We start from the raw sequence: 13844 nt of genomic DNA on the forward strand, positions 1-13844 counted from the left end.
GAGTCTAGAACTAGAGGGCATAGGCTTAGGGTGAGAGGGGAAAGATATAAAAGAGACCTACGGGGCAACTTTTTTTTACACAGAGGGTGGTACGTGTAAGGAATGAGCTGCCAGAGGAAATGGTAGAGGCTGGTACAATTACAATGTTTAAAAGGCATTTGGATGGATATATGAACAGGAAGGTTTGGAGGGATATGGGCCGGTTGCTGGCATTTGGGCACTGATAGATAAAATACATCAAGCAAAGAGGCAATTGAACAAGACTTAGTGTGCATTAAATGCAGACAGCAAAGTTTAGATTAAGTTCAAGTTTACAGAGAATGCACTATGGAAGACCAGTGAGATCATTAATGTAAAAATAGAGGGACAGCTCACAATGTGTGATCTGACATTTCTGATGGCCTTGTGAAATGGAGAACATAGACCATTACAGAACAGTACAGGCCCTTTGCCCTTCGATGTTGCACCCACCTGTGGAGCCAATTTGAAGTCTGTCTCTCCTATACTATTCCATTTTCATCCATATGTTTACCCAATGACCATTTTAAACCCTTTCAAGTCGGCGAGTCTACTACTGTTGTAGGCAGTGCATTCCACTCCCCTACTGTTGAGTAAAGAAGCTACGTCTGGTATCAGTCCTATATCTATCATCCCTCAATTTAAAGCCATATCCCCCTTGTGCTAGCCATCACCATCTGAGGAAAAAGGCTCTCACTATCTAACCTAGCTAACCCTCTGATTATCTTCTATGTCCGAATTAAGTTTCCTTTCAACTTTCTTCTCTCGAACAAAAACAGCCTCGAGTCCCTCAGCCTTTCCTCAGATGACCTTCCCTCCATATCAGGCAACATCGTAGTAAATCGTCTCTGAACCCTTTGCAAAGCTTCCACATCCTTCCTGTAATGTGGTGACCAGAACTGTATGCAATACTCTCAAGTGTGGCTCCACCAGAGTTTTGTAGAGCTGCAGCATAACCTCATGGCTCCAAAACTCAATCCCTCTACCAATAAAAGCTAATACACCGTATGCCTTCACGTGAGTGGCAATGTTCAGGGATCTATTTACATGGACACAGAGATCTCTTGCTTATCTACACTACCAAGAATCTTACCATTAACCCAGTATTCTTTATTTGTTTTGCTCCTTCCAAAGTGAATCACCTCTCACTTTTCTGCCTTAACCTCCATTTGCCACCTCTCAGTTCAACTCTGCAGATTACCTATGTCCCTCTGTAACCTGCAACATCCTTCCACTTTCCAGAATTGCTAATACCTTCTCTTTGTTAATCTAACCCCGTCTAGTCTAGTAGCCTGTATCTCAGTATTCTCCTCAACAACATTTTTTTTCCCCAGTGTGAATTCTGACACAAAATATTTATTTAGTACCTCTACTATTTCCTTGGACACCACGCACAACTTCTCACTACTATCCTTGATTGGAACTTATTCTAGTCATTCTTTTATTCCTGATATACTTATAGAAAGCTTTAAGGTTTTCCTTGATCCTATCTGCCAACAACTTCTCATGTCCCCTCCTGGCTCTTCTTAGTTCTCTCTTTAGGTCTTTCCTGGCTAACCTGTAACACTCAGTGCCCTAACTGAGCCTTCATGTCTCATCCTAACATTAGCCGCCGCCTTTCTTTTGACAAGAGATTCAACTTCTTTAGAAAACCACGGCTCCCTCACTCGACCACTTCCTCCCTTCCTGACAGGCACGTACTTATCAAGGGCAGGCACTAGCTGTTCCTTGAATAAGCTTTAAATTTCAATTGTGTCCATCCCCTGCAGTTTCCTTCCCTATCTTGTGCATGCTAAATCTTGCCTAATCATATCATAATTGCCTTTCTCCCAACAATTACTCTTGCCCTGCGGTATACACCTATCTCTTTCCATCGCTAAAGTTAACGTAATCGAATTGTGGTCACTATCGTCAAAGTGCTCACCTACCTCCAAATCTAACACCGGCTGAGTTCATTACCCAGAACCAAATTTAATGTGGCCTCGCCCTTGTTGGCTTATCTACATACTGTCTGGAAACCATCCTGTACACAATGGACAAAATCTGACCCATCTAAAGTACTCAAACTGGAGTCTTTCCTGTCAAGATTTGCAAAATTGAAGTCCCCCATAGCAACTACCCTGTTACTCTTGCTCCTATCCAGAATTATCTTTGCTATCCTTTCCTCTACATCTCTGGCACTATTCAGAGGCTTATAGAAAACTCCCAGCAGGTGACTTCTCCTTTCCTATGTTAACCTCAGCCCATACTACCTCAGTAGACAAGTCCTCAAATGTCCTTTTCTGCCACTATAAAACTGTCCTTGACTAACAATGCCCACCTCCCTCCCTTTTACCATCTTCTCTGTTTCTACTAAAACATCTAAATCCCAGAACCTGCAACAATCATTCCTGTCCCTGCTCTATCCATGGCTCCGAAATGGCCACAACATCGAAATTCCAGACTGTTCCCAGTGTCTTCTATTTCACTTTTCCTATTAAAAAGGCTTCAATAACAAATCTCTGTTGATAGAATTTATTCTGAAAACACTAATAGGGTGTGTTAACAGCAGTTTTGCGAGCTGAAGTTTTGAACTTCTCAAGATCCTAGACTAATCTTGTACAACCCAATGTGTAGACTATATTGCTGCCTTTGCACATACACTAAAAGAAAACCAGTATATGTGGGTTTAATGAAAGGGGCCCAAAGGTGTCCAATTGTCTAATCCTCTTCTACTCCAGCATTGATTTGAGACCTCTGGTGAAACTCCAGTGAGTGATGGTGCTTGATTTTCTGAACTTTGGCTTATAATGGCAACAGATGATAAAATTGAGGCAGTGTGATAAAGATAACACTTTTTTAAATGGAAACTCAATTTACATGCTGATTGCAGTCTGTTGTGGTGATATCACTGTTTTAGTGTGAACTGATTTAAAATTGTAACTTGTATTATTAGAGATGTGTTTTGATCAATTTTTATTTTTGGTCAAATTTTAAGTATTAACATATGCAACAAGACTTGTTTTGAGGTTGATTGATTCATTGATTCAAAGTATTATACTAACTTATTCTATTGAAAAACCCAGGCTCTTTCTGCTGCTTCCATCTATTGCCTTGCAAACCTCTTCCATCCCCTTACATTCCATAAAATAAAGATGCAAAACCTATAGTTCTGGTGCCATGTACCTGTACAAACCTATTGGCTTTGCAATATAATCTATATAAAAATCATCCTGAGGAATAATAACATTTATTGAACTAAAATAAGTTTGCAGATTTCCTTGGGAACATGTTCACCAGGGCAAAAATGCTGTGTTTACTAAAAAGCACTTGACCTCTTATTCGCAGACAAGTTGCTTTATATGACGACAGCAGTTGACTTGGTGGTCACTGAAGTACAAGAGCCAGTCCGCTTTCTTCTGGAGACCAAAGTCAGAGTATACCCACCGAGTGAAAGGATGTTTTGGCTCTTCAGTAAGCGAAGTTATACAGAAACATTCTATTTGAAGCTCAAACAGGTAACAAAAATAATTTGGTTAGCCCCTCTTATGTTAATAAAATGGATGTCAATGAACTTACTAGCTCCATATAGCACTGAATAAATGTAACTGAGAAATGAAAGTAGACCTGCCATTCCCTCCTAACTTTGCCCTGTTCTTTCTGAGTTGCTCTTTGACCATTTACTACTACAGTCAGAATGCTAACTTTTTTTCAGGAAATTTGCAGTCCTGTTTGAATCCAGTTACCAGTTTACATACAAAATAGCTGGAAAATGTATTGCATCGCATTCTCTTCCCTACCTATAAGTAAAGCCTAACTTCTACTCCACCTTTCCTTGTACTGCAAAATGATTGAAAGATTGAGTGTAACAAAGTCGGGGACTGAATATGCTTTAGTTTCATCAGAGTTGTTCAGTCTTAAAGCATTTTATAGGAAACCTGAGCTCTATGGTCATATTTGATGTGGCTACTTTCAATTTGTTAAAAAAAATTATGTTCGCATATATATGATGCCTTATGTCAATTGCAAGGACTTGAAAACAGCATTTGAGGTTGTCTATGTTTCTGTTGATGTTGAGACTTTTTCACTATGGTTAAAACTTCATATCAATATGAATTGTGAGCCATGTCGTACCTAGAATCCCTTAAATGATCAATAAGAAGAGTTTTACATTTTTGATACACTTGACTGCAAGTTAAAATCCAGAAATATTTAGTATTTTAACATGAGATTTGTAAAAAATGCACTGTGTAGGTGTAAAACGTTCTGTTTCAGTACATGGCATGTGCTCCGTAAATTAGAACTGCTATAATTAATTTACAGATTGAACGAAAAGAAAGAAAAAGTAACAGTGATACACTGTATGAGGTTACAAGTTTGGAAAGTGAATCTGAGCGTGAGCGAAGGAAAACCACAGCAAGCCCAAACATGCGCTTACCTCATTATGGCTCACAGGGGTCCATCATCCCTTCACCACCTGAGGATGATGAAGAAGAAGGTGAGTTCCGTTCAGAATTGAAGTTGCTCTTTTTGTTTTTAAACTGATTGCAATTTGAAGGATAATTTTCAGCTTTATAGGAAATGCCGTCCTCGTTTTAGTTGTGGCAGTTTAAACATTGGTTATGTCTGTAGTATTTTCTGAGGACAACTTTTTAGAATCCATCATGAATTAGATTTTGGAACTAATAAAGGTTGAAAGAGAGGTTTTATTGTATAGCTTGTACTTGCATCTGGTCCAAAACAAATTTGTATCCTCTTTGGTGCTGATTATAGGGCATGTGTGACTGAACCAGATGTATATTTAAATGGTTGTATGTGCATATTGTTATGATGAGTGACAGAACTCAAATTTCACTATTTAAATAAAATAACATCAATTTATTTTTTAGTTTTAAAAGTAAACATTAAACAACCATTCACAATTCTAAACCCTCCTTTCTCTTAACTGATTATTATGTGCCTGCAAATCCTTAACAATATTCTGTTCCAATAAGACACTTATGAAAATTACATCAGCTTAATTTCAAAGTCACACAGCAGCTGTCATTCTTGTGTCTGTTGTCTTCTGGGCTAAAGGTCTCCTTGGGTTGTCGTCTTTCAAGTGTGTTTCATATGAAAGGGTACCTTTAATAGTAATTCCTAATTTCTTGGAGTGCAAGATATTAGCTCTCCATGCATTTCTGTCTTGATGGCAGTTGCTCTATGTCCAGATTTCAAAATGCCCCCACTTTTTAAGCCCCCCCCCCCCCAAAAAAATCAGATCATCTCATTGGCTCAATGTTGGCAAAACAATAAATTCAAACTCAATTGGGTTTTAGTACGCTGGGGCATAATTTAAACTGATTTAATTGGAATTGTTGTCAAAACAGCAACCCAAACTCAGGTATCCATTTCATAGCCAAATGTTACATATTTTCAATTTTCCATTACATTCTGGGACTGCTATCTAGTCATATCCACAGGTGCTTGTAAGCTCTCTGTTCAGAACAGCATTCACTCTCTTAAAAGTACCTTGATGTGGGGGTGTCAATGTTGGACTGGGGTGAACAAAGTTAAAAGTCACCAGGTTATAGTCCAACAGATTTATTTGTAAGTGCTAGCTTTCGGGTCGCTGCTTCTTCATCAGGTAGCACTCCTTCAACTTCATGTGTAAGCTGCTATTCAAACTTTTTATCACTTCCTGTTTTGTCCAGTGACAAAACTGCCAATTGAGCAAATGTGTTTTCCTGATTGATAAAGAATATATTTCTGTAGATAAGCTATTTTTCACAACATAATTGCCATCAAGTGCAATGAAATTATGATAAGTAGGCTTTAATAACCTAAAAATACTGATATAGAGTCATAGAGATGTACAGCATGGAAACAGACCCTTCGGTCCAACCCGTCCATGCCGACCAGATATCCCAACCCAATCTAGTCCCACCTGCCAGCACCCGGCCCATATCTCTCCAAACCCTTCGTATTCATATACCCATCCAAATGCCTCTTAAATATTGGAATTGTACCAGCCTCCACGACATCCTCTGGCAGCTCATTCCATACACATACCACGCTCTGCGTGAAAAGGTTGCCCCTTAGGTCTCTTTTATATCTTTCCCCTCTCACCCTAAACCTATGCCCTCTAGTTCTGTACTCCCCGACCCCAGGGAAAAGACTTTGTCTATTTATCCTATCCAAGCCCCTCATAATTTTGTAAATCTTTTCTGAACCCTTTCAAGTTTCACAACATCTTTCTGATAGGAAGGAGACCAGAATTGCATGCAACATTCCAACAGTGGCCTAACCAATGTCCTGTACAGCTGCAACATGACCTCCCAACTCCTGTACTCAACATTCTGACCAATAAAGGAAATCCTACCAAACGCCACCTTCACTATCCTATCTACCTGCGACTCCACTTTCAAGGAGCTATGAACCTGCACTCCAAGGTCTCTTTGTTCAGCAACACTCCCGAGGACCTTACCATTAAGTGTATAAGTCCTGCTAAGATTTGCTTTCCCAAAATGCAGCACCTTGCATTTATCTGAATTAAACTCCATCTGCCACTTCTCAGCCCATTGGCCCATCTGGTCCAGATCCTGTTGTAATCTGAGGTAACCCTCTTTGCTGTCCACTACACCTCCAACTTTGGTGTCATCTGCAAACTTACTAACTGTATCTCTTATGTTCGCATCCAAATCATTTATGTAAATGACAAAAAGTAGAGCGCTCAGCACCGATATGTTGAAATTGTCTGTGATTCCCAGTGTAAATCCAATAGGTCATTCTCAAGGTAAGTCAAAGTTCCAAACTGATAACTCTGGATTGGTTTAAATTTGTGCAAGATAGTTCTGTGACTGTCCAGCAATTGGAGTGGCATTAGGCCACACTAAATTACAAACCATGGAGCTCTGGTCAAAACAACATTTGTCCTTAAGATCTCCCGATGAAGAGACAATAAAACCTGAAAGTATGCCTAAACCTATAAGCAAATTAAGGGCTGTGAGTTGGTGTGAAAGTGAGGTTAATGAGTGGAAAACCTTGGTGTGAAGTGAAAAGCCAGCATTGGTAAAGCGTTGGCGATTCCATTGTCAAGACATTAAAAGTATTCCATTCCAACTCTGGAGCTCCACTTATCTGAATTTGTGGGCCAATCCCCTGGGATTTGACAAATCATGATTTTACTTGGCTTACGTTTGGTCTTTTGTTCTATGTGCTTTTGAGGTAGATTTGAAAAATAAATATTAGATTTACCATGCAGTAGTTGTAACAGATGGAACATAAAACTACAAATAAGATGTTCAATAGCTTATATGTAATATGGTTATATTTAATATGCTGCGATAAAATATTTGAGCAGTAAAGCAAAATTTGATTAATACATTGGCACATAGTGTATGAATGAACATAGAGTATACAGAATAGGGATGGACCTATTAGCCCTTCGAATTTGCTGTGCTATTCTGTTACATCATAGCTGATCACTACTCCAACACCATTTTCATCATTATTCCTGTATCCTTTGATTTTACTTTTACACCTGGATTACTGATCCTCTACAGCTTTCTGAGGCATGGTATTCCAGAGATTCTCTGCCTTGTAGAAATTCCTCCTTATCTTGTTCCTAAATGATCACCTCTTTATTCTGAAGTGGTGCCTCCCTTGGTTTAGGATGCTGCAGCCAGGGTAAACATCCTTCCTGCATCGACACTGTTGATTGCTGTAAGAAATTTGTATGGTTGAGTGTGATCACTTCTTGACATTTATTTTTGTAGACTGTGAAAGTAAGTTATCTTCAGTCAAATCTATTGCTCTTTTTAGATAATGATGAACCTCTCCTGAGTGGCTCTGGTGATGTCTCCAAAGAATGTGGTGAAAAAATTCTGGAGACATGGGGAGATCTGTTGTCTAAGTGGTGAGTAGCAGAAATAGTTTTCCTATTGTGAGAGACTGTGAGAAACTGTGTATTATAGTTCTATCATTTGTAAAGTTGGAGTCCTCAAAATGCCGAATTCTGTTGTCATTTTGATCTCTGCATCTTTACAAATTAGTCAAAATTATCACTTTGAAGATCATGGCAAAACTTCTGAATTTACACTCACCATATGTTCATGCTGCCTGTGTATGTACCCATCTATCTTAAAATGAGGTTGGTGACCTTTCAGCAATCTAATTGGCTTGTTGGGAATCAGTTTAGCTCAGTTGGCTAGATTGTTGGTTTATAGAGCAGTGTGATGCCAACAGTGTGCGTTCAATTCCCATCACTGGTTTGAGGTTACCATGATGGACACTCGTTCTCAATCTTTTCACTCACCTAAGATCTGGTGGCCCTCAGGTTAAATCACCACCAGTTGGTTCTCTCTAATGAGAGAGCAGCCTCTAGCGTCTAGTAAGACTATGGCGACACAACAACAAATTTGCCTGTTGTAATTACTTAATTCTGAAGAAGACTTATGCCACACTCAAAATGGTTAACTCTGTTTTTCTTTTCGCAGATGCTTCTAGACCTGCTGAGTTTCTGCAGCATTCTCTAACTATTTGATTCATGGGCAAGGGAACATGTATTTGTAATTGCCATTGCTCTTCAGTTTGACCCTTTCTTGAATTAGCTCCAATTTTGCTTGTTATTCATTTCTCAGTTATTTGACAGTAGCTGGAAGCATGAAGCCAGATTCTTTGTGTGCATTGACAGTATCCAGTTCTATTTTACTTCACTGCTCCCCTACATTGTCATGATATTGTCAGACCTCTGGCATCCAGACTAAAGTTGATGTCTTCAGATCCTGCCACAAACTCAGTTCTATCACTTTCCATTTTATCCCTTCCATTTACACTGTCCTAACTTCAACCAAACGTTTTGCAATCTTGGCATCCTATTTAACTTTGGGCTGAGTTTCCAACCTTATTCTCTCCAACACAAAACCTGCTTGTTTTGTGTAATGTCTTCATACTAATTTCTTTCTTTGCACATCTTCTGAAACCTTATCCATACTTATTATCACCTCCAGACACTTCCCAATCTCCCATCTTCCACTTTTCAATAAAATAGGCACTTCCAAACTGCTCTGCCAACACACTCTTAAGTCCTATTCAAATTATCACCCCTATTTTTGTTGAACTCTGCCAGACTCTGGCTGATCAATAAAGTTCTTTGAAATTCTCGTCCTCCCATTCAAATAGCCTTGTATTGCACCAATGTGTAATTGCTTTCAGTTTGACAATTCTCCCAACAGATTGGCACTCATCCACCCTTGTTCAATTGAATAATGTAATTTCTTAAGCATTTGAAACAATCTAACATCTTAACATATAGACATTGGTTTTAAGTGTTTGATTCCTCTTGAGGTATGTAGCTATAGTATGGTCACCACAAACACTGGCAATTCACTTACCTTGTTCAATAATACTTCAGTTCATTTAGGTTCCCCATGGATCTAATGTGTCCCTCCCTTCCTTGGCAACATACTGCTGTATGAAAGCATCATCCATGTTTTTGAATCCAGCTTCTGCGAGTGCTGTTGACCATTTTTAACCCCTTTCTTGTTCTTTACTGCCTCTGCTGTCAGATACTCACCCAACAACTAGTTTATAAGAACCATAATTTTCTCCATCTAAACATTGGAAAGAATGAGACCTAATTCATTAATTGGTTTTCAGTCAAACAGGATACCAATTTAACCTTGTACCTCTTTCACACGTGTAGCAGTAGCCCATGTAATGCTGCAACTTTGACATCCTGACTCAATGATTTTACAGTTTGTAAAGTTCACGTACAGCCAAATCTCTTGTTAGTAATCTGTTCTCACGAAGATCTCATACAGTACATCATGCAAGTCCTTATTGAGATATGTTGTCTTGCATATCCCCATTTAAAATTTTTCCTTTAGCTTAAATCACTCAGTGGTGCCATCTCTTTCTGTACCAGTAATCTCTTCCTCAAATCCCATATTTAAAGACAAGGCTGAAGCATTTGCAGCAACCTTCAGCTAGAAGTACCAAGTGGTGATTCATCACTGCCTCTTCAGGGGTACCTAGCATTACAGATACTAGTCTTCAGCCAAATAGATTCACTTCATGTGATGCCAAGGAACAATTGAAGACTTTCAATGCTTCCAAGACCATAGGCCCTGATGACATTTCTGTTCCAGAACTTGCTGCTCCCCAGGCCAAGCTCTTTGATTAAAGTTACAACACTGGTATCAATCTGACAATGTGAAAATTGCCCAAGTATGTCCTGTACGAAAAAGACAGGACAAATCCAACCTGGTCAATTACTGCCCTATCAATTTACTCTCATCAGTAAAGTGATGGAAGGTGTTATCAACAGTGCTATCAAGCAGCATTTCCACAGCAATAATCTGTTCAGTAATGCACAGTTAGGATTCTTCCAGGGCCACTCGGCTCCCAACTTCATTTAAGTCTGAGCTCAAACCTGGGCAAAACAGCTGAATTCCAGAAGTGAGATGAGTGTGACAACCCTTGAACATCAAGGTCACATTGAAAGTGTAGCATCAAGAAGCCCTAGCAAAACTGGAATCATTGGGCGTCGGGGCAAACTCCATGCCTGGGGTCATACCTGGGACATAGGAAGATGGTTGTGGTTGTTGGAGGTCAGTCATCTCAGCTGCAGGACATGCCTGCAGGAGTTCTTCAGGGTGCTGTCTTCAGCTGCTTCACCAATGCCTTTCTTTCCACTTAAGGTCAGTAGTGGGGATGTTTGCCGATGACTGCACCATGTTCAGAGTTTGTGACTCCTCAGATACTGAAGCATCCCATGTTCAAATACAAGATCTAGATAGTGTCTAGGCTCTGGCTGACAAGTGGCAAATAACATTCATGCCACACAAGTGCATGACAATCTAACCACCACCCCATGACATTCAATGGTGTTAGCATCACTGAATCCCCTATTCTCAACATTTTTGGTATTACCATTGACTAGAAATTCAACTGGACTCTCCACATAAACCTTGGTTAGAGGCTCGGAATACTGGGGCAAATAACTTGCCTACTGACTCCCCAAAGTCTATCCACTATCTGCAAAGCACAAGTCAGTAATATGATGGAATACACCTCACTTGCCTGGATGGGTGCTGCTCTAACAGCACTCCAGCTTGAGACCATCCAGGAGAAAGCAACCTATTTGACTGGCACTAAATCCACAAGCTTGTGTACAATTTACAAGATGCACTGCAGAAATTCATTAAAGATCCGTAGCACCTTCCAAACCCATGCCCAGTTCCATCTGGAAGGATAAGGGCAACAGATATTTGGAACTTGTACGTATCTCCCCTTCAAGCCATTCACCATCTTGACTCGGGCATATATCACCGTTCCTTCATTGTCACTGAGTCAAAATCCTGGAATTTCCTCCCTAAGGGCGTTATAGGTCAACCTACAACACATGGGCTGCAGTTGTTCAAGAACGCAGCTCACTACCATCTTCTCAAGGGCAACGTGATGCCCACGTCCCACAAGTTTTTACAAAACTCTTCAATTCCTTCAAATTTGGCCTCTTGTACATTCTTAGGCTGCAAGTTAATGTCAATTCTAAATGGTAAACCGAGCACAGCAGAGTTGACAGGAGATTTAAACAAAATTAGTGCAGGTATGTTAGCTATGATTTCACAATAATTTCTATTTAAGTCAATTGGCAGGATTTTTCTTTGGACAAAGTGCTAATTGATCATCAACTGTCAAATAATAACTTTAATTGACTATGCTTTTAATGTTATCAAAAGACTAGCTGAAAGGTTTTCAATAAAGCTATCACCTTGAATAATTACAGACTGTCTTTATTGCCCCAAGATATTGACTCCCAAAAAAAGTTAATTTTCCATGGCTGCATTAGAATCCTTTATAACTTAAAGTCTTGGCCTAATTGTGTCTGCTTTAGTGGAAGTAGACCTAGATTTATACTTACTGGATGTAATTTTTTTCAATATTTGCCTAAAGTTTTGAAAGATGTTTCTAGTTACTGGCTTTCAGAAAGTTTTTCAGTTCTGAATTGAGCTTGAGTTCATAACTTGTTAATGTGAAAATAATTATACATAGGTAAGACAATGGCCACATTTGGGGTAATACAACCATCATCTGTAATTAATCATAATGCTGCTATACTTTGTTTTCCTTTGCCATTCTGTTGTTAACTTCAATTTGTTTACTATGATGAATTATTCTTGGAAAGTGGGAAGGAAGAAAAGGAATGAAGAATTATTGCCTTCATGTATTAAGTCACTAATTAGCATGCTGTCAATAAGAAGGACTTCATTTGCATCTATCTTAAATTGAAATTGTAAAAACCCTGGTAAATATCTGTATTGCTGTGTAAGGTTGGGACTTCCTGTGAGTGTGTTAGCATCCTTCCATCTATATAAGATGATAGCCATGCAGGAAATCCATTGGGAATGCAGTAGTTCCATGTGGTGCGCTTTGCTGATAGTATTCAATCCCAGAGAGTCAGGATCTTCTGCATATGAGATGATTGTCATTTGTTTTGGATTATTTTTGATTTTGAAAGATCTTTACCTGTGAATTTTATCATTCCATGAGATGCTGTGAATGCGTTGCAAACAAAATAAAAATTTTTTTATTCATTCATGCAGTGTGGGAGTTGCTGACTGGGTCAGCATTGATTGGCAATCGCTAGTTATATACTGTCAAAGAATAGTCTTGCATAAAATTCAAAAATTAAATAGCATATCTTATTCATCACTACTGCATTTAGAAAGTTAAAAAGCAGACACTGTTGTGATGAGACCACGTCAGTCTTTCCTCTGTGCCCAACTAGTTTCGGCTGTATTAGCCTAGTTGCATTCTCATCGATCTAATTGTAGTGAAATAATAACTAACCACAGCTTTGCTTACCAATGCAGCACCACTACCTCTGCAATCCAAAGATAGATCCTTGATCTTTTCCTGTTTCAGATCTTTTCATGTTGCTGCTTGGCATTTTTGTTCACCAGTACAGCTCACCTGCTTATAAATTTTCATTTAGTTCTAGATTTCATTATTCTAGTGCAGTCCTAGCCAATCTCTGAAATGCTCTGTAAACTTGAGATTATTTAAAACTCTGCCCATGGTTTATTAAAGCAAAGAACTGTGGATGTTGAAATCTGAACTATGGTTTATTTTATTTGTTCATGCAACTTGGTTGTTGTTGACTGGGGCAGCCTTCATTACACATCCTTAATTATCCTCAAGAAGGGGTGGCTCAAGCTGAGGGGTGAGGTGGATGCAGAGATGCTTCAGTATAACTTGGACAAGTTGAGCAAATGGGCACATGCATAACACATGAATTAGAATGGGGATATGTGTGGTTGTTTACTTTGGTAGCAAAAACAGGAAAGCAGATTATTATCTGAATGGTGATAGATTGGGAAAACTGGTAGTGCAACAAAACTTGGGTGTTGTACACGAATTGCTGAAAGTAAGCATGTAGATGCAGCAGGTGGCAAAGTAGGCAAGTTGTATTTTGGCGTTACAAAAGGATTTGAGTGCAGGAGCAGGAATGTTGCTGTAATTTTGCAAGCCTTGATGAGACCAGAGCATTTTGTGCACTTTGGTCATCTCACCTGAGGAAGGATGTTTTGGCTATTGAGGGACTGCAACGAAGGTTGACCACATTGATTCCTGCAATGGAAGGGCTGTCATAAGAGAGACTGCATTAGTTAGAACTATGTTCACTGGAGTTTCAAAGAATGGGGGGAGTTATCTCATTGAAACCTATAACATTCCAACAGAACTAGACAGTAAACACAGGGAGGATGTCCCTGATGATGGAAGAGTCCAGACCGAGGTCACAGTCTTAAGCCATTTAAGACTGAGATGAAATATTTCTTAACCCAGAGAATGGAGAGTGTGAA

The 13844-nt window shown here is 39.3% G+C and overlaps 1 protein-coding gene across 3 annotated transcripts in view; it reads left to right on the plus strand.

Moving 5' to 3' along the window:
- Nucleotides 1-13844, plus strand: part of rabgap1 (RAB GTPase activating protein 1) — a 182049-nt gene that overhangs the window by 79760 nt on the left and 88445 nt on the right. For all 3 annotated transcript variants that reach the window (XM_072566093.1, XM_072566095.1, XM_072566094.1), the window contains 3 exons: nucleotides 3346-3515; nucleotides 4321-4495; nucleotides 7801-7894. In XM_072566093.1, coding sequence (XP_072422194.1) covers nucleotides 3346-3515; nucleotides 4321-4495; nucleotides 7801-7894 — 439 coding nt within the window. The remainder of the gene's footprint in view (nucleotides 1-3345; nucleotides 3516-4320; nucleotides 4496-7800; nucleotides 7895-13844) is intronic.

This window comes from Chiloscyllium punctatum, chromosome 49 (assembly GCF_047496795.1).
Source record: "Chiloscyllium punctatum isolate Juve2018m chromosome 49, sChiPun1.3, whole genome shotgun sequence".
Lineage (NCBI taxonomy): Eukaryota > Metazoa > Chordata > Chondrichthyes > Orectolobiformes > Hemiscylliidae > Chiloscyllium > Chiloscyllium punctatum.